Raw genomic sequence first — 22765 nt, 5'->3', positions numbered from 1 at the left:
TAGGTGGAATGAAACAAACATAGTAAAACAGAACTAAAATTATATGTTTTAATGGGTATATATATACCAAAAGTACCACTTAAGTCAAATGAACTAATGAAATGAAATAATGTCAACATCACACGACTCACGTTGTGTTGAAGTCGGCCCAGTTACTGTTGGCGGAGGATGCGGATGAGGGGGCGTGTCCAGGTGCTGGAGGAGGCGTTGTCATTGGCTGCTGGGCAGACGTGGGTGTGACTGAGGCTGTGGCGCGCAGGCTGATCGGTGCTTCGCTGTCCGGTATCCGTTCTGCGTAATTGGCTGGAAACCAACCCGTCCTGCCCCTGAGCTCTCCGCCCAGCCAGCCGGGTTCACCTGTTTGAGACTCGTCCACCTGTCGGAGCAGAGGGGCGGCGTTTAGATAGACGCAGGAGCACAAACTCAGAGACGGGCGTGTGTTCAGATTCATGGTAGAACAGCTAAGTGCTGACACAACAATGTCCACAACAGCAGCAGCTTTTCCAGAAGGTAAAAAAAAAAGCTAATTAGTGGATGAGGAGTGCGAAAAATAAACATATAACAAACATGATTAACTCAATATCTTTTGTAAATTACCTCTTTTTGTAAATGTTGTGCTCTGGTTCCAGGACTGTTTTGTTTCAAGCCAACAATCCTGATTATTAACTCAATTACTCATCATCAACTCCAAATAACTGCATAATGAAAACCTGACTCTGTCCACTTGAAGAGGATTTTCCTATAATCTTCAACCTGGGCCCTTTGTTTAGAAATGTGGGTGTAAATAAAAGGTAATTACAAAAACCTTTGGAATCGAACGCCTCTGCTGGCAGCTGCAACCTGGTGGCAGTGGCTACTATATGAACTTATTGGGCAAGTGTCTCATAAAATGTCCACTACAAGTGTTTTGTGTTCAACTGCCAAGGTTTTCTTTTGCAGTAAACCCGGATGAGCCTCAGCTTCACTCCAGTAACGTTGTGATAGAAGTTGCAACACAACGCACCAGTGAGTCTGTTCACTGGCAAGTTTGGCAGTATTTTAATGTAAACCTGCCAAGTGACTGAGCTGTGGACTGGATTCATGTTTATAATAAAGGGGAATATTGACTTTATACTCATAGAGGTAGAGAGTCGGTGAAGGTTTGTATTTCTTTAGTTAAACAATATTAACTGTGAAAACAAAACAAACTCAACGACATTTACAGATGTGACTTAAATGACTTGATTAAATTAAATAAAAAGCCAGACACATTCATCCGCTGTCAAATGAATGCACATGGAGACGACATGACATGACACCAGGAGTTCAGATGAGTGCTGGCTTATGATTGGTGGAGGCACAACACTGGGCGGGGGGGGCGAGAACTTACCCATTCCCCCTTCACCTTCAGTTTGCACAGTAGAGGAGAGAAGAGACAGTTAATACATATTCACACACACGCATAGAAAGAAGCGATAAAATATATCTGTTCACTCATATACAACTCAGACTGCACGTAAAGATGGATGACATGTCAGCCGCCACAAGTGAAAAGATCTTGATTGCATTCTGGTGGCTTGCTGCAGTACAGGCCATGAAGCCCCAGCCTCTCCTCCATGTTAGCAGATGGGACATCATCTAAGTATGTCATTCTAGGTAACTCCAGTGCAAGATGGCAGCGTTCGTACCCGGGACATTTTGGATGGTGAGAGGAAGTGGAGACGCATCGTCCATCTTTATTTACAGTCTATGGTATACACACATAATACTGTTTGTACGTGAGACCTTAAGTGGCTGCATGTAAACTTATTTGAGGTAAAGTCATTAAACAGAAAATTCTGATGTGGTGGCATCTGCACATTCTCACACAACCTCTGTCTTCATCATCATCATCATCATCATCATCATCATCATCATCATCATCATCATCATCATCATCATCATCACCACCCTGTGTTCCCATGCTGATGTAATAAGGTTTCAGGATATTACTGTGTGGTTACTGCATTAGTGAGTACGTTCTACATACCATGATGACGTCTCCGGGAGCGATACTGATCTCATCATGGCTGCGAGCATCAAATGGGTACAGAGCCCTGTAGTACACCACCTTCACCGGTGGCTGCTGCTGGGGAAGCTGCTGCTGCGGTGGATGCTGTGGTGGCTGATGCTGTGGTGGCTGATGCTGCGGCGGCTGATGCTGTGGTGGCTGATGCTGCGGCGGCTGATGCTGCGGCGGCTGATGCTGCGGCGGCTGATGCTGCGGCGGCTGATGCTGCGGCGGCTGATGCTGCGGCGGCTGATGCTGCGGCGGCTGCTGCTGGTCGAAGCCGCTGGCGACTGTCTTCTGGTCAAAGAGACTGGGTCCTGGAGTCTTCTCCACTGCAAATACACAGAATAATCGGAGATATCAGAGCAGAGTTTCGACATGGTTCGCTGAGTTAAATCAAACACTTTTAAAATCTAATTAATACCAAATCAACGGTACTTAAATACTCAATCCAGCGAAAAAAGAAAAAACAGGTATGTCGCTAAATGGCATTTCCAACATTAAATCCTAATGATATAGCTCAGATAAACAGTATAAAATCATAAAAAGCATTAACCAATAGTTAATACATTGAATTATAATTGACTTTTAATCCCAAAAATAACACAAACCACTACCACAAAAATCTCTAAACCTTCATATCTCCTAAAGGAAAGGACATAACAAGACAACACGGTAAAAGTTTCTGGCAATTCAATTCAGAATTCAGCTCATTAAGTTTAGATGCAGGAGTTTCTTTCTTCCTTTATGAATTATAACTTTTCACTCAAAACAATGATCTCTACTTGTGCGGACCACCTGGGTCCTGAATTCCTGCTTAAACTCTGGACATCAATTTCTCTTGTGCTAATCTTCATGCAGACACACACTTCAACACACCTGATGAACCCCAGGGGTCAGCCGGCTGGCCGAACAGCTTGCTTAATTTATCTTGCATGTCCTTCTTGCTTCTTCCCTCGTCCTCCATCTCTTCTACCGACCCCTCACTCTTCCGGCCCTCTTCTTCCTCCTCCATCCCTCTCCTCTTCCTCTCCTCCTCTTCCTGAGTCACTCTGTTCAGCCAGGCGTCAGGGGCAGAGATGGAGGTTGGGCTCGGAGGATCGGGGGCAGAGATTCCTGCTTCATCATCCCTCCAGCTCACACCTTCGTCTGAAGACAACCTGCAGCACGACGGGGAAAGATAAACCTCCTGGTGGACACTGAAAAACAACACTTGTAATATAATAACATGGATAAAGTTCTTACCTGCTCTCGTGCAGCTCCGCAGACTGCCTCTCGATCGGAGTGTGTATGTTAGAGTGTGTGTGTGTCAGTGAGTGTGTGTCTCCCTCCAGCTCTCTCTGTCTATGTCGCTGCTGCCGGATGTGGATCTCCCGCAGCTCCTGCAAAGTATCATGGGATACAGGAAGGAACAGCGGTGAGGAGGAAGTGGGGGATCAGTGGGGTCGGTTGCTACGGGTTACCATCGACACCAAACGACAACAGCAACAGCAGCAAGTATTAGTCAGGTGATCAAGGCAAGCTCCGCCCCTTCACTGAGGTGATGCAACGTCGCTGTAGGTAACCACGGTGAATACTTTAATGTCCAATCAAGGAGCTCATTGATTTTGCACATCAGTCTTGAAGTGGAGTGACACAGTAAACAAAGGTAATTTCTTTCTACTCTGTCCACATCTAGAAAGTCTGTCCGTCCAGGAAATGGCTGATGGTTCTTCGAAGGATTGAAGGAAGCACAAAGGTGTACAAAAATCTCAACTGTCATATCAGCAGCTTGGCCACAAAAATGCAGAAACTAAGCTGATATCAACATCTTGTTTTGTGGCCGACTCACACAACTTTAGAGAAATATTTTGGATCTCTACAAACAGAACTGGCATCAAGTTTTGGACACTTTTCATTTGTAGATTCTTCAGATCAATCATGCAAAACCATCAGGGAGGCGTCTGATTCATTCTGCAGCCTGACATCGACCCCTAACTTACAGCCAGAATCACTAACAACTGTCGCCAGGGACAAGAAGACCAACGAGTCCTGTAACAGACAGTGAAGCTGCTGGGTAAATGAAGTTCTCAAGAAAAGAACAACGGGCAAACAATGAGTAACTAGTGATCCAGTAAAAGTCTCTGTATCCCAACCGATTTCCTCCCTCACTGTTTCTTGTGTGTTCATTGCAGCTCTGGTTTCTCTGTGTGAGCAGGATTTGATTCCAGTGCAACTCTTGGGGCGTCAGCAGGAGGAGTGGGGGGGGGTTATAACTACTGGAGGTTGGGACGGACGCGGCCTCGAACACAAGGCTCCGGTCACGGTGGGGGGGCGAAGCTTGCACAAGGCCCAGGATGTTTGTGGGAGGGGTTAGAGGTGAACAATAAACAAAACTATGGGGGTGAGGAGGGGTACGGGATGTGGTGGGAGAGTTCTGTGTAGTCATGACAACCAGCTGTGCCATTAGAACACTACTCTTGTTACTATAGCAACACAAGGCAGCCGTCGTGTTTCAGCCAAACAACCAACGTGAGGAACCCTACAAGCAAACCAATCAGAGAGAAGAGACTGACGGAGGACCTGAAACAGGAAGAAGACACACACACACACACACACACACACACACACACACACACACACACACACACACACACACACACACACACACACACACACACACACACACACACACACACACACACACACACACCTTGTCTGGCTGAAACATTCTCTGCTAGCATACAGACAGTAGCATTATATAAATTCACCTAAGCTAGAACACCGGCTAACCTAGCATCACAACTGCGTACAGCGTCAACTACGAAAGCGTGTGAGCTAACACCAGCCGGGCGAATTAAGATGGGGCACAAAACAGGAGGAAGAGAGAGAAGACAGAACTGGGGAAAAGTTGAGAAGAAAAAGGAGGAGAAAGTGAACAAGAGGTGGTTTCAGAGAAGAGATTGAAGAAAGGATGAAGTAAGTTCGATAAAAAAGGTGGAATAAGAGGGGGGGGGGGCGAGGCCGGTTGGCTGGGTTGTTGTGTGGACCTGTATAATGTAGTCTAGCCGAGCCAGACACACCCTGACGGCTGACACAGACTCCTGTAGCTGTCCCTGTTCCTGGCACTGAAACACACACACACATATAAACACACACACACAGTATCAACCATTCTACAGACACAGACACAGACACACACTCACAGACAGATAAGGTCAGTAGAATGTTCCTGGGTACTTGTCAAATGTTTCTCGTGTGTATTCAACTGTAGATTAATGTAACCTCTTAGGTGGAGGTTAAATATTTACTTTGGAAATATAATTCAAACCGTTTTCCGGGAGGCCGGAGGAATATTTAAATTCTTGACTCGAGTACGGATTAGACAAGAGAAGAGACTTGACTCACAGAAGGAGAGGATCTTGTGACTCACTGTGATGAGCATCGTGCTGCTGCAACGTTTAAAACTGACCCGTCTACACTGGAGAGCTCGGAGGCCAAATGTATTTTAGGGTTTTTATGTATATATTGCAGTGTTTGGGGTCAGTAATTAAGCTCTGTCTACATACTACAATACCCTGTGAGGTACAAATATCCTTTATGATATCGTTTATTTTCAGTTCTCTATTTTATTCTGGGTTATAACAATTTTAATGATTAGTGTGTATTTAATACTGCAGAGGTGTTATAGAGGCTACACCCACATTCATATATTTTTACTTTAAAACGTTTGAAAACTAGAACAGTTTCCATTAGCTCCATATCAGTAACAATACCTAAGTGTTAGCAACGTTTTTTCCATCACCAGTGGTCATCGAGTTGTGACCAATAAGAACCAGGATCAGGACGCAGGTGACAGGATCATCTTTTTTTAATTTCTCTGTGCCCGCTCCAGAATTTTTCCAATTAAAAAAGCAGTGTTTTCCACATAAAACAAAAAAACTCACACGCATGGAATGCAGACGTCACCGCAGCAACACTGATTTTTCACAGATTCTTTCAAACTAAAACATGTGGGTGTAGCCTGACTCTGAGATCAGAAACAACAGCACACCAGAGTCAGTAGAGGGTCAGTAGTCAAACCTCCCACAGCTTGACTATTACAGTCGAGCTTCACTAGCGGCAGTTGCACAAACCAGGCATTTTAAACGTCTGGTTTGAAAGTGTTAAGACGACAAAGACTAAAGTGACTTCTTGAAGCTTGCAGGTTAGTGATGAGACAAGAGGGTGTACAGCGTTTTACTTTCTCTGATAATCAGTGCTGGTCCACTCCAGATGCAAAAACTGCTCTGTGCTCCAGGTTTTAAATCCAATGCAGAATGGTTGTTGTGTAATTTGATATTATTTTCTATTACAAACTGCAACCCCCCCCCACCCCAATTGCAGTACCACCCCAGTCCAGCAGTGGCAGTGTGCTCTACCTGTCTCCCTCTCTGCTCCTCCTGAAGCTGGCGTCGCAGGGCCTCTATCCTGGCACAGTGGTTGGCATAGAACTCACACAGAGACTGGCATGGGCAAGGGAGCCAAATGCCAGTGTAGGGGATAAATAAAAGGAGTAGAAATTATAGAAGGAAGGGTTTATTACATAGATTAAACAAGAGAATATGATTATGGAGGAAACAATGGCAACGGTCAAGAAAAAGCCAGGATGAAACACAAGGAGTAGTGAAGTGGAGGCAGAGTAAAGGCAGGAGGAGCATTGAAGAGTCCCCGAGCGTATGAAGGACAGAGGAGGCACAGCATTGAGAAAAGAGAAGATTTTGGGGAGAGGAAGTGCAGAAAGGAAGGCGGAGGGCGTTATAGTCAAACAGTTCACAACTCAGTGGTCTGTGCCTCCGTTTAACAGAGAGCTGCACCACTGAGACTTGGCTGGAGAAAACTCCCGTCCCTTTTGTTCTCAAATACACTGAATAAAACTAAGAAACGGCTTCATTCAGATCGGCCATTATAAACTGTATTTATTGTATTTCTGGTTGTTTTACTCTCTTTCCCTCATTTCTTCCTCCACACTACAATATAGCACAGGACCAATTCTCCTCTCTTTGACCTGAAGCTGTGTCCTGAAGCAATGGGAAGAAAAACAGGTGACAACAGATGATCTATGAAACATCAACAAGCTGCTGAGCTCCAAACCAAAGAAATAACATAACGACAATCCCTCCATCTTCCTTTTTTTCTACAGTAAATTGTTGGTGACATGAAGCAGCCGACTGAAAACACTCCGAAGCACAGAAAGCTCTTCTTTTAAAAACAGACATCAGCATTAATAGGCGCAAAATACACATCAACATAAAGACCAACACAGATCCACTAGTCACTAGTTATTAGATCAAAACTTGAACAGTAAACAGGAATATTGACACTAAATTATTCAAAATAGTTTCAGAGGTTATAAGGGACGGAACAACATGAATCCATTGATTATAACATTATATTAGCAAAAACATTACTGGGTTAGCAAGCTAGGTAATTAGCCAATTTTAAAGGTATTAATTATAGTATAGACTAATTAAAGTACTACTTATTTTACCAGCACAAACTACCACTTAATTTTTATCATACAGTTTGGATAAGGTGGTTTGGAATTCTTAATTTCTATTAAAATAATTAAATGAAATTGTTTAAGCTTTGAACCTCTTTAAAGACGTCAGTGGAGTGAAAGAGTGAAATGTGTTTTAACACAGGAGCTCAGCTACGCAAACTTTGAAGAAAATCTATTTCCAACTTTAGTGAAAATAGTAGCACCATGCATGATTTCCTGACAAAAACAAATCAATAACACATCCTAAGCGATAATATTTAGCACCATCATTAGTGCAAAATATATAACAAATAATTATCTTATAGTCCTCCTTCATTGTAACCTGGTTTTAGATTCATATCCAGTATTTTTATGCTATTCTTCATGGGTTGATTAAAGCCTTAACTTCTTTTTGCTCTGTCACTCAAGCCTGTATCTCCAGCAGCTACAATTACTGTGAACAAACACTGTTATTTCATTAACATTCAGCCTATAGTGTCTTTGGTTACATAGTGATTAGAACATGCATTTAGCTCATGTAGATGTGGCTTTAATCTCTTTGTCCTGCATTAATTCACAGGTTGATGAAGTGTTTACCTTCAGCTGAGTGTTGAACGCGTCTATTTCCAGCAGTTTGGCCCTCGTCTCTCTCTCCACAGCATCCAGCTGCTCTCGTAGCTGCTCTCTGCTGGTTTCCTTCTGCTCCACAGCCTTCTGCAGGGATGACAGACTGTCACCTGAACACACACGGCACACGCACACACGCGCACACGCACACACACACACACACACACACACACACACACACACACACACAGGTCAGGATTATCATTCACAGACATACTCAGAAAAAAATCCAATCACAAACAATACGTGAAAACACGGCAAGATGAGCATAGTAATGTGCAGTAGTGTGTGTTGAGCGTGTGTGTGTAGAACTCACGGTGCAAGCTGTTCTGTTGAACCTGTTTCAACTGGTCGTTGAGACACTGTTTATCAGGAATTAGCCTCCCGAGCCACTGCTGTGAGTCCTGGACAGTAGGAAAGTAAACATAATGATCACATATTCCATTCAATTTTTTCTTATTCAAAATCCTTGATGAGAATTGTACTGCGTGAACTGGTCATTACTGTAACACCTGTTTATCTGACCCATCCGTGTTCACTTGGTGGATGGTTTACATTTTTCTCTCGTACCTGCAGCTGCTGTTGTAACAGGGTGATTTCAGCGATGCGTGTTTCTCTCGTCTGATTGGTCTGCTCCACTTCTCTCCGCTGAGCTGACAGACGAAACCGAACATCCTTCAGTTTGCCCTCTAGCTGGGACTTCTTATCATTCTGGAGGATGGGAAGGGGAAATGAAAAGGGAATATACTATCAGGTTTCTGCAGATGTATGTACAAAGTATTGGGTTGCAGACAGAATTAGTTGTCAGCCATTTCATTTCTTCCTGTTGGCACTGGCTGATTGCGTTTGGTTTATCTTGTGAGAAACGTTTATGCCCGACATTGTCACACCAACTTTCTGTGACAGGCTGACTTGTTTAAGTTGGTAAAACTGAGCGTGTGCCTCTATTTGCAGCCGTTTATACCAATGCTCTCTGACAGAAACATACAGTTTGCCATGTTGTTAGGTTTCGAGAATAATTTGACGAGCTCATTTATTATATATTCTCTAGTCCACTAGCATGTTTGATTATGTAACTAGTTGTGGGTGCTTGTGTTTCATTACCAGAGCCTCAAGTTCGAACTCCAGGGTCTTCTTCCTGGCTTTGAGCAGCACGATACTCTCCTGCTCTCGGTTCCTCTGAGTCAGAAGCTCCTGCCGTCGCTGACGCTCCCACTCCAACTGACGCTGGCGCTCTAATTCACGTTTAGCAGCCTGGACAAATGAAACACACACACACACACACACACACACACACACACACACACACACACACACACACACACACACACACACACACACACACACACACACACACACACACACACACACACACACACACACAAATGTTACAAACTACCAAAAACACTGCGAGTTCAGATTGCATCACATCATAATATTATATTATACACGTCATTATGTACAGCAAGCCACCTGCTGCAGGAGTGTAAGAGCTAACAAGTGAAGCAGGTGATGGGGAGTAAGAGAAAGGCCTCTCAGTTGTCTGCAACAAATGAAATTACACGGCTGCAGCAGCTGAACATCAACTCAATTAAGATGCAGATACTTGAGTCATTTCCTCTTCTCTTTACCTCTCTTCTCTCGATCTCTTTGCGTCTCTCCTCCTCTCTCATTCTCTCCAACTCTCTCTGTTTCTCCAGCTGCTTTTCCAGTTCATGCTGTCGTCTCCTCTCCTGCTCGAGACGTTCACGCTCCTGAAGAAATGAGAACAAACGTGAGCAGACAGAATGAAAAGCTCTTATTTTGGTTTGGTTACCCTTTTTCTTTTAAAGGTTCCTCCTAGTTTCAACACTAATTAATCTAAATAATTAACTGATATATTTTAAAGACATGAGAGAATGTGGCTGGTACAAGGACAATGGTACAATGAGCAGATAGTATGGAAATGAGGGATCAGTATCATCACCTTCCTCTCCTGCTCCTCTCTCTCCAAAGAAGCCAGTCGCTCCTGCTCTTTCCTCTGTAGCTCCTGCAGAGCCTGACGTCTCTTCTCCAACTCCAGGTTTCCTCGCTCAAAGTTTTCCCTCTTCTTATCCTCAAATGTCACTGCGGAGAGACAAACTTAGTTCATACGAAACTAGATACTATGGTGTAGCATTCAAAAGTTGTGAATACATAATCCAAAGCAAAAAACGTATTTCTAGTCTTGCTTAAGCACTAAAAGTGTTGACCTCAAGCAGTAGGATGAACCACCTATCACCACTGCATCAACAGACAATTGATCAATTAAAAAATGATAATATTGGTGTAGGAAGTGTTTTAAAGTTGGACAGTTCAGTTCAGTTGTTGAAGCAGCTCTGTTCACCATTAATCCTCTTCAAGCTAACATTGCGAAGACTGTGACAAGACCTAGCTCCAGTTTGAACAGTTAACATGAAGGTGTCCAGTTCCAAAGCTGGCGAGGACCAAACCTGGTAGTTTCTTATCTTGGCTGCTCTCGGTCTCCTCCTCCATTTCCTCCTGAACGAACTTCTGGTCCGACTGAACACTGTCGCTCCGCACACGCCTTCAACAAACACACACAAAGACAATGATTACACTGCAAACTATCAGCTCCCATTCATTCGTCACTCCACACATCTGAGGAGAATTCAATCTATGTTCACAGTAATATTTTGTATGATGTTTCTTTGTAAAATATGAGGCAGTTAAACTGTTTTAATGTAGTTTTCCCCTTTATTAACCTTAAACTAAAAAAATAAATATACCTGAAGTATTTGTGGTCTGTGTAAATACACATAAACACACTAGTCAGTTAATGTGGTATTTGGTTACAGCATTTACCTGAATGTGGGTGGGAGGTAATCTGGTGGTAACACAGGGGGCAGCGGTAACCCTGACATGGCCATATCTATGAGGTGCATGGCCAAGATGAACTCCTCAGCCGTCAGTTTTCCATCCTGGTCGATATCTGACAGACTCCTAGAGGAGACAAATATTCCTGTTGAAGCACTGACGTCCTTTAAGTGCATCTGCGGGTTTGATAAGGTTAAAATGATTTGAATTTCAGGTAATTATTCAATGCACTGACCATATTGTGGCCAACTGGCCCTGAGGAAGACTAGACTGCATCAGGATAGTGCGAGCCTGTGGACCTGGAACATGTGAACACACACAAAGAAAATTCGATGAAAAACTAATGATCACGAATGATGATATCTTTGTGTGTGTGTCTGTGAGTGAGTGTGTGAGTGTGTGAGTGTGTACCTGTGAGGTGTCCACTCATCATCTTGTCGTGTGAATTAAAAAGTTGTCTGTACTTCAGCCTTGAGGACTGAGGAACGGCCCAATCACAGGGGGGCAGACTGCTGGGACAAACAAGCGCAGTGACGGGATTTACAGCAAGAAGAGAAGCAATGAAAAGACACACCCAAGAATGAGTCCCGAGCAACGCAAAGGGAAAAGTAAAATGTTCTGTAGGTTGCAAAATTATACTTGTTTACAACCTAAATTAATTTGACACTAATAGACCAAGAGACACATTTAGTAAGTTAAAATCTTGGGAGATTATTGGGAAAAACTAATTTAAAAAAAGGAAAGAAAATTGAAAAACCATATATTTCCACACTTCAGTTGATTGATGTGAAGCAGAATCATTTAATTAACCTACCCAGCAGCATCAAATGATGCTACCTTCTGCAGCTTAGCACTGGAACGATTGAATGAAGACGACTTGTTGACAGGTTGAGCTGAGAGACACAGAAAAATAGAAAGTTTCAGTCTGAGGCTGTGGTCAAATATCTTGAGCCATTTTCAGAAAAGAAATCAGGAGAACGTCCGGACGATTGGATCTGGACTATCTCTGGAGTTGTCACATATGTAGAACGCAGCAGGAGACTAAGTCAGACGTCTTTACAACAACAGGAACATTTCTGGAACATTTGCCTTCTCACATACTGCCCCTCTGGAACATTTCAAGAGAAGGTCTGAAACCAGCTTTGGATGAGGACAACACGCATACAGATATAATCCATCACCTGAATCTCTACAATGTAAATATAATTGTGGATAGAATGTGTTAATAAGAGCTTAAATTTGGTCGACACTGACATTTGCTACAGATTCAACACCCCCTCCCCTGCTGTTGTTGTTACGTTACCTGGGTGGGGGAAGCCCGAGATGGGCGGGATCATGCCTGTGGGAGGAGCTCCATTGGCGATGGGCTGGGGGAGGGGAGGCGGGGCAGATGAGACCAGTGGGGGAGACACCCCGACAGGCAGAGGGGGTAGGGGCAGAGGGGGCACGGCTGAAAGAGGAGCTGGGATGGTAGCCATGGGGGGCATGCCTGAGGATAAACACATACACAACACAGGATTATCAGTCATTGTCTTTACAAAAACACAACTGCTCAAAGCTGCGCAAGAAAAACACGAGCGAAAACAATCAGCTTTTCTCCACGACTGAATCTGACATTATATATATTATATATGACATATAGTAAATGCCGTGTGAGAGCTTCAGTGTATGTTTGGGCCTGAAGGAGAAGACAATTATTACTTTAGACTGGTTTTATAACTTTATTGATCAGCACTTAAGGCGCAATAATCAAGTGGTAGAGCTGAGAGAGAGAGCGAGAGCCTCATTCCTGTCACACAGATCTGCAGTGTTTTACCAGTAAACAGAGTTTTATCACCGTCTGTTTTCATCGTGACATAAAGCAGTTATCACACAAGCCGCAAAATCACATGTATGTGGCATTTATCTGTGTGTAGCATTTCTTATGTGTTGAGTGTAAGCAGCAGTGCAGCACCACAGCAAAATCAACAACTGTGTGTGTCTTACCAAAGCCGCTCTGTGGGGGTAAAGGCAGGGGGGATTGTTTCATACTGGGAGGGAGCGAAGGGGGCAGCGGGTGACCCTGGAGTTTCAGCTTGATGAGTTTCATGGCGATAGAGAACTCGTAGATATCCATTCGGCCATCACTGTTCATGTCGGCCAGAGCCCTGCAGGTACACGGAGAAAACATTTGTCACCGGTGAACAGGAAGACTGACGCACTGCCGGACAAACACAACCAGCAAACTAGTGTGGATTTGTCTCAACTTCTTCGCTGTGTGACTCACCAGATTTGGGCCAGGACGGGAGGGGGTAGACCTGACTGGAGGAAGAAGTTCCTGGCCTGGTCACCTGATGGACAAACAAAAACAGGATGTGACATCAAAGCACAGAAAGGTCACCTCAAACCATGGCTGAATCCAAAACGTCTTGGGAATGTGCCCGGTAAGTGCATTACTGCTGAAGGTTGTCTGGATCATAAAGATGGACGACATGACAGCTTCCATAAAGTGAAGCCTCGTGGCTGGCTGCATTATAGGTCATAAACATATGCCCCCTTCCATGTTAACAGATGGGACATGAAGCTAATAATTAAAAGTACACATTTAAATATGTGTTTCTCAAAGATGGTTTCTGTCATTTCTGTTAAAGTGTTCATGCTTCTGATAAGCTTGGTTTTATTTAGTTATTTGATGGTACAGAAACAGGGTGAAGCACAGTCTGTTGTCTGGATGCACAGTTCATCAGGTCCACAGGGGGCCTCATGTAGAATTGGACAGTGTAGAAAATAAACCGCTATGAATTTGTCCGCTGGAATGAATTTTGAGTATATTTACAGTGGCAGTGCTGTAACTACACCAGTGGGAATCAGCAATGCACCTAACAGTGTCTAGCCTGACAGAAAGAAGAAGGTTTGCCGGCTCTGTTGTCATCTGCTCATGAGGGGAAATTATCAGGAAAACGTGAAACCCATGTTGCTTTGAATGGAAATGAAAGCAGCGTAACGACGAACCAGGGTGTGACTTCAGATAGAATGCGGGAGTGTAGCACTGCTGGGTGCTGTTACCTGTGATGTAACCCCCTGCAGTCGGAGCGAGGCTGTGAAACTGCTGATCATATTTGGCTCTCTCATCCACTGAGATCAGAAACACATCTGGACCTGCCACACACCAAAAAAACAACGACACAGACACAGGATTACAGATCAGATACTAAACCCAGAGACAAAGCCAGGCAGAGGCAGTAAAAGGAGGAATGAAAGGAATGTGTCAGTCATTAGTTTCAGTTCCTGTGAAAGGTTTCCTCTTGGGTAACACTTGAGGAAGGGTGTCAACTCTGACACTGATGAGGAAAGACAACAGGGATGAATAGATGAGGACTGAGACAGTCGGGTTTCCTTAGAAAGCTCAGTACATGACACATCAGTCTATGATTCACATCTATTCATCACTTACTGACACAGATTATTCAATTCCTCTAAAATGTACCAGATAACGTCATCACAGCTTTGTCTCATGGATGAGTTCTATCCAGGGTCTACCTATTATTTTAACTGTAATAATATGAAGAACTTTACAGATCTATGTTTATGGTTTTACAGTGAAGAGATGATATGATAAACACGGCTTTAATCAATTATCAGTCTTTGTGCTTCTCTGCTCTGATAATCGATTCCACTTTATTCCATTTTGGACAGAATGAATCAGACGCCAGATCAGAGTTTGTTATGAACAAAGCTAATCTGAGCCGTGGTTCCCTTTAGCTCCAACTGACGGTTCCATCTTCTACCAGCAAATCACATGCTCATGGAATCAATGAGTCATTTCTTGAAATGTACGAACAATAACTGCTGACGGATACAGGAAGAACGATGCTGATTCAGTTGTCTTTGCATATACACCTTGGATTCTTCTACAATATTCATCATGAGAGACACGGAAGAAAAAAAAAATCACATAAAAAATAGTGTATATATAACATCACCTGATATGATTAATATCAATAATTTAGTCTGAGACTAGATGTTCTGTGGAATTTGAGTTGTTTATAACTTCAGTATCACTGTGGATTGTCCTCATTCAGTACAAAGACAACATGTTCTCCCTGACTGTTAAAAATCTGTTTAGCCTCACAACTCGCACTGTGTGTGTGTTTGGTTTTTATCTCCATCTGTTTGTCTTTGTCCTGATGGGAGATCTGGCCGTCTGCCTCCGGTAGTTAGTTTTATGTAAGACATTTTTTAAACTTATGATTCTGGGGCATCAGACATTTGTCTTTTTGTCAAGCCACTTTATTCGGCCTCTTCTTTTAAATAATTCTAGGTGCTTGACAGACATATAATAATCTGAGGGAGATATTAAGATGTGGATGATAAAATTGTTATGGAAAATCAGCGTTGAGTCATGAGTTTGTTTTAAATTGCACTTATTGGAATAATGGTGACTTAATTTGGCTGAAACTACTCACTCAGGAAAACACAACCCCCCCTTCATGTCCTTCACACAAACACACATACAGACCTGTGAATGTGGTGGGGAACTGCGCCATGGTTCACTCAGTCGTCCGCAGCTACACAACACCTGTAACACATTAAGAAAAACACAAGAGTTTAACAATATCATCCCACCTCACTGAGTATTTCACTGCCCAATAACGCAGTGAGTGTAAAACAAATACATTTAGCAGTGTAACCACTTCAAGTTTACAGCAAACCACAAAAAGACCTCCACCGTGAAGCAGCTAGCTTTTGTCAGCAAGGTCAGAAATCCAATTAGATGCTCAACGGCGCGGTGAAAGGACCAAATAATGGTCGGCAGCGACGAAGGTGCTGATACAGTAAACAAAGTCAGTCAGAGGAGACGATGTTCCAGCTCCAGTCTGGAGTTAATTTTCCACTCTGATGTGCTTTAATGCTGAAGTTTAGAATTTCTAGCTCATTGAGCCTTGTAGGATTATGGCTGCTCCACCTTGAAAGTTTGATTGGATGCACTCAGAAAAACGGAAAGCATGAAAATAAACAGTTCTACATCAGGCACACACATTTACGTGTTTCTTTATCCCACATTATGGTTCAGTCTCGACGGAAAAAAAGGAGCAAAACATTAAGAAATCTGATTCTGCCTCAATAAACTGAGTTCAGACTCCACAGGAAACTGGGCCATGTGTCAGCCATGCTTGTGCATGTCAACAGGGCAGCAGACCTTTATTTATGCAGGGCAGGCTGCCCGAGCCGCTCACTTGTTCTCAAAATCACTTCAGGGTCACTCTGCTGGAGTCTTTTTAGAGTCGGAATTCCTTACAGACGCTACATACTGTTGACTTACAAAGTAAAAGACACAAAAACAGGGAAATTGGGTTTTTGAGGTGATGGTTTTTTTAAAGAAACACAAGTATCTGAGCAATATGTGTTGGAAAACCATCTTTCTTTTACTTTTCTTACAGGGATTCTTTCAGATGATGAAATAAAATATTTGTTATTATTTCTTTTAAATGTGTGTAATTAATATGAACTAAAACCGTGCTCTACACCCTCACAATAACACACCCACACACTGTATGTGTGAGTGTGTGTGGGAGTGTGAGTGTGACATACCTCTGCCCTAGTCGAGGTATGTTAATCACATCCAGACCTGCCTCCCTGTGACCAGCAGACAACCCATAATAATAATCTGACACACATTGCAACAGACATGGAGTTAATTAGGGTGTGTGAGTTTATGTGTGGGTTGCAGAATTTCTTAACAAGTGTGATGTAAGCAAAGGTTTTCTTACTGGAGGAGAAGGAGAAACACAGTTTGAGGGTCAGTTCAGGCCTTTTCCCCACATCCCTGTCGTATCAGACTAAAACATTTATTTCTCAGATGTTTGGCACAACCATGATATTGAATGGAATTCATACAACAGTGCTCACGCCATCACAAAACTTAACTGCAACTGTCCTCATGCAGAAACAGTTACTCTGACATTTTCACTGGGACTATTTCTTCAGTTGAAATTTGTTCTTGGCCCACTGAGGAGTGTGTGTGTGTGTGTGTGTGTGTGTGTGTGTGTGTGTGTGTGTGTGTGTGTGTGTGTGTGTGTGTGTGTGTGTGTGTGTGTGTGTGTGTGTGTGTGTGTGTCCCATTACCATCAGAGTGGGAGGACAAAGTAGCCAGCTTAACTAGGTCAGACGAACAAAGCCCACCCTACACAAACACACACACAGGGACACACTTTCACGGCTGCCAGTGAGAGAATTTTGAAGCAGTTGAGCAGCTTCCGTCGATCTTGAGCTGAGGGAAACTAAACTAGTAAAGGGAGACGTTCAACTCACTTGTTAGCTACGTTGAAACATTAGTTAGTTAGTTTAGCCACAATTGAATGGAAAATGACGAGAATAAGTGAAGGAGGGACACTGCAGCAGAGTGTTATCCTCAGGTGAACTGACAACAAGAATTACTTTTAGTTCTCATGACAATCTAATGAGATGTCAGGTTGACCAAAGTTTTCAAAACACTGCTTAACAAGTCGAAATCTGTGATCCAGACCGTGTGGAGAGCGAAAGAGGTGAAACACATGACTGGAATGAATCATCTGTTTGATTAGTAGATATTAGCCAAACTGTCATTTGGACATAAAACACCTACAAGACGTTTGGCTGTTTGACTTGTGTGATAAAGAAAATATTGGGACAGTAAACTGTGTGCGGAGGAGGGAAGATGGAGTCTTGCCCCGGATCACCGTCTACACCAGGAGCCTGAAAATATTGGCCGTTGCCTGCGGAGGCTAATTGAATTGTCGGACGATAGCTGATGGGCTCCGAGATTGACCACGATACCTCAGGTCAGAGCAAACAACAAACTAATGACAAGAAAGATAAAACCCTTTGTGACTTGCAAAAAATATTTGAAGCCGCCAACAAAACACAATTAACAATGTGTAGAAATGATGAATCCAGCATCAAACTAATTGTAAACTCCAGTGAAACATCAATGGTCTGTTGATTAAAAGTTGTATAGTTAATAGTTCTTTGTTGGAACCGTACAACGTCCATTTCCTTTGTCATCGTGTGTTTTCCCTCTGTACATGTATTGTTTTTGTGGGATTAGTCTGTATAATTAGAGCATTGGGATGTTACTGGAGTGTCGGTCTGTTATCAAGGCTTGTGGCAGATGCCTGTTTAAGCTCCACACACACACACACACACACACACACACACACACACACACACACACACACACACACACACACACACACACACACACACACACACACACACACACACACACAGAACATGATACAGATTAGTGTTCTCTTTCTGTCCCCTCCCCCTCAATTTCCTGCTGACCCCTCCGACATACTTCTTTCACTTCTTCCATCAATGAATTTGGGGAAACTGTCAATCAACTGATGTCACAATGCTCGTAACAATGCTGAATACTTAAATATATAACCCCTTACATTTCTATCTGAAATCCTTTATCTGGGTTGTACTGTTCATTCCAGGAAAAAAAAAAAGTGCTGTCGCGTTGCAGATTGCGTTTTTTTGATGCTGCCAATTTGCCTCAAGCAGCTTTAGTTAGATTTGTGTAACAGTGAACATGCTTCTCTCAATCAGAGTAAAAATACCCAGTCAAGACATTTATGAAAAGTGCAGCATGTTTAAAAAGCTAATTTCTGACGCAAAGGAACAAGCGTCATTGACAGTTCACCTTTCCAACAGAGGCAATATAAAATAAAAGCATCCCAAGACCGGAAAGTGTTAAACATATGAAACCACGCTGCACATTTTCAGCCCGAGTTGAAAGAAAAATGCTATTGATGCCAAATAGATAACCCTCAAGCAAGAGACAACATACTGTTATGGAGGCACTTGGAGCAAACAGCGATACGTACACCCCACAATTAAAACACTCCAGGATAGACAGCAGAAAAGCAGGAGAACCAAAAACTAAGACGCATCAAAATGCATCGAGATGATTTATAAAATCATAATTTATTCTATTGGGAGTTAAAGTATAATTTCTCAAACTGGTATGAGATTAAATATTAAACAAAACCGATTCAGTTATATGAGCAGCAGGGAGAAAATTATAATGATTATAAATCCATTGTTTGCTCCTCCAGCAACTCTTCAGTCAACTGTGTCCATGAGCCTGACAAACACTGATCCCTAACTGCTGTTCAACAGTGTAAGAAGTTAGTGATGACACTTCACACCAAACCTTCTGGCCTTATAAAATAACTTTGGGTTGAAATTTTACCAATTTTTAAATAGTTAAATAAACCTTGAAATGCACAAAACAACTGTTCATTTAGCAAAAATGTGCTGACGACTAAAACCCCAGAACCTCATGCACCAGATGCCCCATTGTTCTGGTTTGAAGTAGAGCAGAAGTAACGAGTCAGTTGATCAATTCATATGATTGACAGACGATTCATTATTGACTTATTTTTGGAAGTGAAATATGAAGATTTGCGTGGTTTCCTCTGGTCAATATGATTATGATAAATGTTAATTAAACACACAATCCAATTAAAAAAAAAATATCACCTGTTACTTTTTCCTATCATTTGACTATTGATATATTTCTTATAAACAGAATATATAAACTGAACTTTGGTTTTTTTGACTGTTGCTCAAAGTCATCTGAAGATTTCCCCTTGGGACCTTGTTATACTGGTATTTTCCTTTAAAGCCATCTTAAAAACATGATGACGATTAATGGTCAGTTGCAAGCACCCATACTTTATCTGTGCATTGTGATAGTATTAATAACTGCCACCTCTTTACATCAACACACACACTTACTTTAACACACACCCTCTGCCTCACACACACACACACACCCTCTGCCTCACACACACACACCCTCTGCCTCACACACAACACACACACACACACACACCCTCTGCCTACACACACACACCCTCTGCCACACACACACACCCTCTGCCTCCACACACACACCCTCTGCCTCACACACACACCCCACACACACCCTCTGCCCACACACACACACACACACACACACACACACACACACACACACACACCCCTCTGCCACACCCCCCGCACAGTCTCTCCATCAGCCCCTCCTGCATCACTACATCCTTCCCTCCTGCTCCCTCCTCCCATCCGTCCTCACCAACATGCTCACCAGCCTCCAGAGAAAAAAGCGAATGTTAGCACTACCCCGATGTGTATCGTAATGAACACTGAAGCACAGCACGGGGGAACTTTAGGGTCATGAGGTCATATTCATCTTGTTTGTACTACAAGGAAAATGACAACAACACAACAAATATTCATAGATTGACGTTAATGCTATCGTCCCCTGATCATTGTAGGGAGGAGAAACTTGCTTTTATGGTCAGCGCAAATAATGAAAATTGGAAAAAAACTGCACAACCTGGACTTTTCTACTGTTGTTAATAAACAAGTGAACTGACAGTTAATCTAATCATGATCAATTATTTATAATTAAAGGTCAAAATCAGCCAAATGACCTTTAAAAAAACCTGGAAACGATATGCCCGTCTATATAAGGTTCAAGGTCATGATGTTGAAAATGAATGTAAATGTGTAATAAGGATCAAGAATTCTAAACCTATCAAATGGGTTCACAGTCTGATCCGCCAAGCTCGTTTAAGCCTGTTTACCAACACACCGCCTTTGTTTCTGATGGATAAGATTATGAATTCAGGCTTTTGAAGCCGTTCCACTTGAATGAAATAGAGTGAGTTGAACGCAGCCCTGGGACACGTTGGAACAAACTGTATTACGCTGTCCTGATTTATAGGTCATTTGACGCAGGGAAACAAAGTCACCACCCTGAACACAGCTGAACTCACTGAACCCTGACTGAGCAGGTGAACTCTTGAACTGTCTTCTCAAAACTAAAGTGTGTGATTATAGAGGGGATGTAAATTAGTCCGCAAACCAGGATCTGAGAACCATAAAACATTATTGACAAGGAACTCGGTGCACTTTCTGTTAGCTTGAAATGAAACCAATGCTGCCAGTATAAAGATGTGTCACAGACCATTTTACTATTGGAGCTCACATTGTTTACTAGCTTCCTTTAGAGAAGAGAAAGTACAAATCTTGTGTAAAACACAACGCCCTGCTCCCATTTGAAATAACAGTATGATGAGACACGTCTGTCTCTTGACTGGTCAGTATTACAAAGACAATACCAGTCACGTCTCACGACTGACTTCAAAACAACAGCTGTCACTGACACCAGCCTGGACACTGGGACCGTTTTATGCACTAAGAACAACGAGGACATTCCCAGGTCAAGGTGACGAGTTTGACATGGTCACGACATTTCTCTCTCTTAATATTCACAAACCAAATAATCAATAAATCAAGAGAATAATCAGCTGATTGATCAATAATGACCATAATTAATAGTTGCAGAGGTAGAGTAGTTAAAATGATCTCTACCTCAACCAACTGCAGCAGTTAAATGCTGCTTCTACATTAATGCATGAGTAATAATCATCTTATAATATAATATATAGTATAACAGTACAATAACCACAGGGGGTGCATTTTCCTGCAGAGTACTTTTACTTGATTATATCGACTCAGCACGAGTTCTGTGAGTAATTGAGTACCTTTACCGAGTGGTATCAATACTTTTACTTTAGTAAAAAACTGATTCCTCCAGCACTGGTGTTATCTCCAGGAGGTGCTCAGGAAAAACAGACATTGCAAACAAATGTGTCTTTGAGCTTCAGAATGTAATTTTGAAAGTATTCAATGCAGAGACAGGGGTTAACACTGCCGCTGGGTCATGTGCAGTACTGAGACCTTTTGGGTGGCCCAACAACACTTAACGTTGTGTGTACTTTTACCCACTGGACAAAGTGTTTACACCTGTAATCCTCCCACCTTGGAGAAGACCTGCCAGCATCCACGTAACCATGGAAACCAGGTCAGTGGTCCTCAGCGGAAGCACACCTGACCTCAGGCAGGGCGAGGATCAGCGAGCTCCTCTTTTAAAAAGGTAAAACGTCTGTTTGACAAACTGAGACAAACGGACCTGCTCGTACAGTGACTGCCCCACAACGTGCAGGTGTTCTGCTCCCACCAGGCGACACAGTGAGAGGTGTGAGGACCGTGCAGGGAGCTGGAGGAGCAGCTGGGATCCCTTCGCGTTAGGCAATCAAGACAACTGAGGAAACATCCACCACCAACCGAGGAAACACCTCGGGACGATTGTAGATTCTCCCTTTTATCCTCAGCTGCTCCCACAGCTAAGGTGTAACCACAGCTGACTCCAGGCTGCTCCCAGTCTGCTCCCAGTCAGGGCAGATGCAGTGATTGATAACGATCATATGTTAGCTAGCCGCTCTTAGCTCTAGCTGGTTAGCATCGCCCCACAGCTCCTCGTCTCGTCCAGTGATGTAAAGCAGCTCTGTAATGTGACAGTTAGCAGCTGATGTTAGCTGATGTTGTTAGCTAGCAGGCGAGCTAACCAGCTAACGTCTTTCACATCACACACACACACACTCACACACTCACCTCATAGTTCAGCCTCCATGATGAAGCCCCGGGGGAAGCAGCTCGTTGTGTGTTGACGCGTCCGAGCCCCGGAGTTGTTGTTTCGGCTTCTCCTCCCGATCCCGGACCCGTTTTTGTCGCCTCAACCTCTTTCCGGCGATTCTCCGCCGGAGCCGAAATTCCGAGCGACTGAGAGGGAAGGTTGGAAAATGGGGTAACGCCACTGGAGGTCTCGCGAGATGTCAGCGGAAGAGCAAACACGGAGTCCGCGCGAGGTATCG

The 22765-nt window shown here is 43.2% G+C and overlaps 1 protein-coding gene across 6 annotated transcripts in view; it reads right to left on the bottom strand.

Annotated features, from left to right (window-relative positions):
• Window positions 1-22691, bottom strand: part of itsn1 (intersectin 1 (SH3 domain protein)) — a 38474-nt gene extending 15783 nt beyond the window's left edge. Inside the window, exons 1-23 of one of the 6 annotated variants that reach the window (XM_035172622.2) lie at window positions 22506-22691; window positions 15511-15570; window positions 14058-14150; window positions 13279-13342; window positions 12999-13159; window positions 12316-12501; window positions 11827-11905; window positions 11424-11524; window positions 11248-11311; window positions 11001-11138; window positions 10628-10722; window positions 10123-10262; window positions 9788-9910; window positions 9261-9410; window positions 8727-8867; window positions 8473-8560; window positions 8127-8266; window positions 6430-6513; window positions 3275-3411; window positions 2909-3189; window positions 2009-2361; window positions 1370-1384; window positions 132-376 (exon numbers count right to left, since the gene is read on the bottom strand). In XM_035172622.2, coding sequence (XP_035028513.2) covers window positions 132-376; window positions 1370-1384; window positions 2009-2361; window positions 2909-3189; window positions 3275-3411; window positions 6430-6513; window positions 8127-8266; window positions 8473-8560; window positions 8727-8867; window positions 9261-9410; window positions 9788-9910; window positions 10123-10262; window positions 10628-10722; window positions 11001-11138; window positions 11248-11311; window positions 11424-11524; window positions 11827-11905; window positions 12316-12501; window positions 12999-13159; window positions 13279-13342; window positions 14058-14150; window positions 15511-15538 — 2906 coding nt within the window. In that variant the 5' untranslated portion in view covers window positions 15539-15570; window positions 22506-22691. The remainder of the gene's footprint in view (window positions 1-131; window positions 377-1369; window positions 1385-2008; window positions 2362-2908; window positions 3190-3274; window positions 3412-6429; window positions 6514-8126; window positions 8267-8472; window positions 8561-8726; window positions 8868-9260; window positions 9411-9787; window positions 9911-10122; window positions 10263-10627; window positions 10723-11000; window positions 11139-11247; window positions 11312-11423; window positions 11525-11826; window positions 11906-12315; window positions 12502-12998; window positions 13160-13278; window positions 13343-14057; window positions 14151-15510; window positions 15571-22505) is intronic. The other 5 variants (XM_035172623.2, XM_035172624.2, XM_035172625.2 and 2 more) reach the window with 5 other exon arrangements.
• Between the last annotated feature and the right edge of the window lie 74 nt (window positions 22692-22765).

This window comes from Hippoglossus stenolepis, chromosome 12 (genome assembly GCF_022539355.2).
Source record: "Hippoglossus stenolepis isolate QCI-W04-F060 chromosome 12, HSTE1.2, whole genome shotgun sequence".
Classification (NCBI taxonomy): Eukaryota; Metazoa; Chordata; class Actinopteri; order Pleuronectiformes; family Pleuronectidae; genus Hippoglossus; species Hippoglossus stenolepis.
Note: the sequence above shows the minus strand (reverse complement) of the source record. Positions and strands in the feature narration are given on the sequence as shown.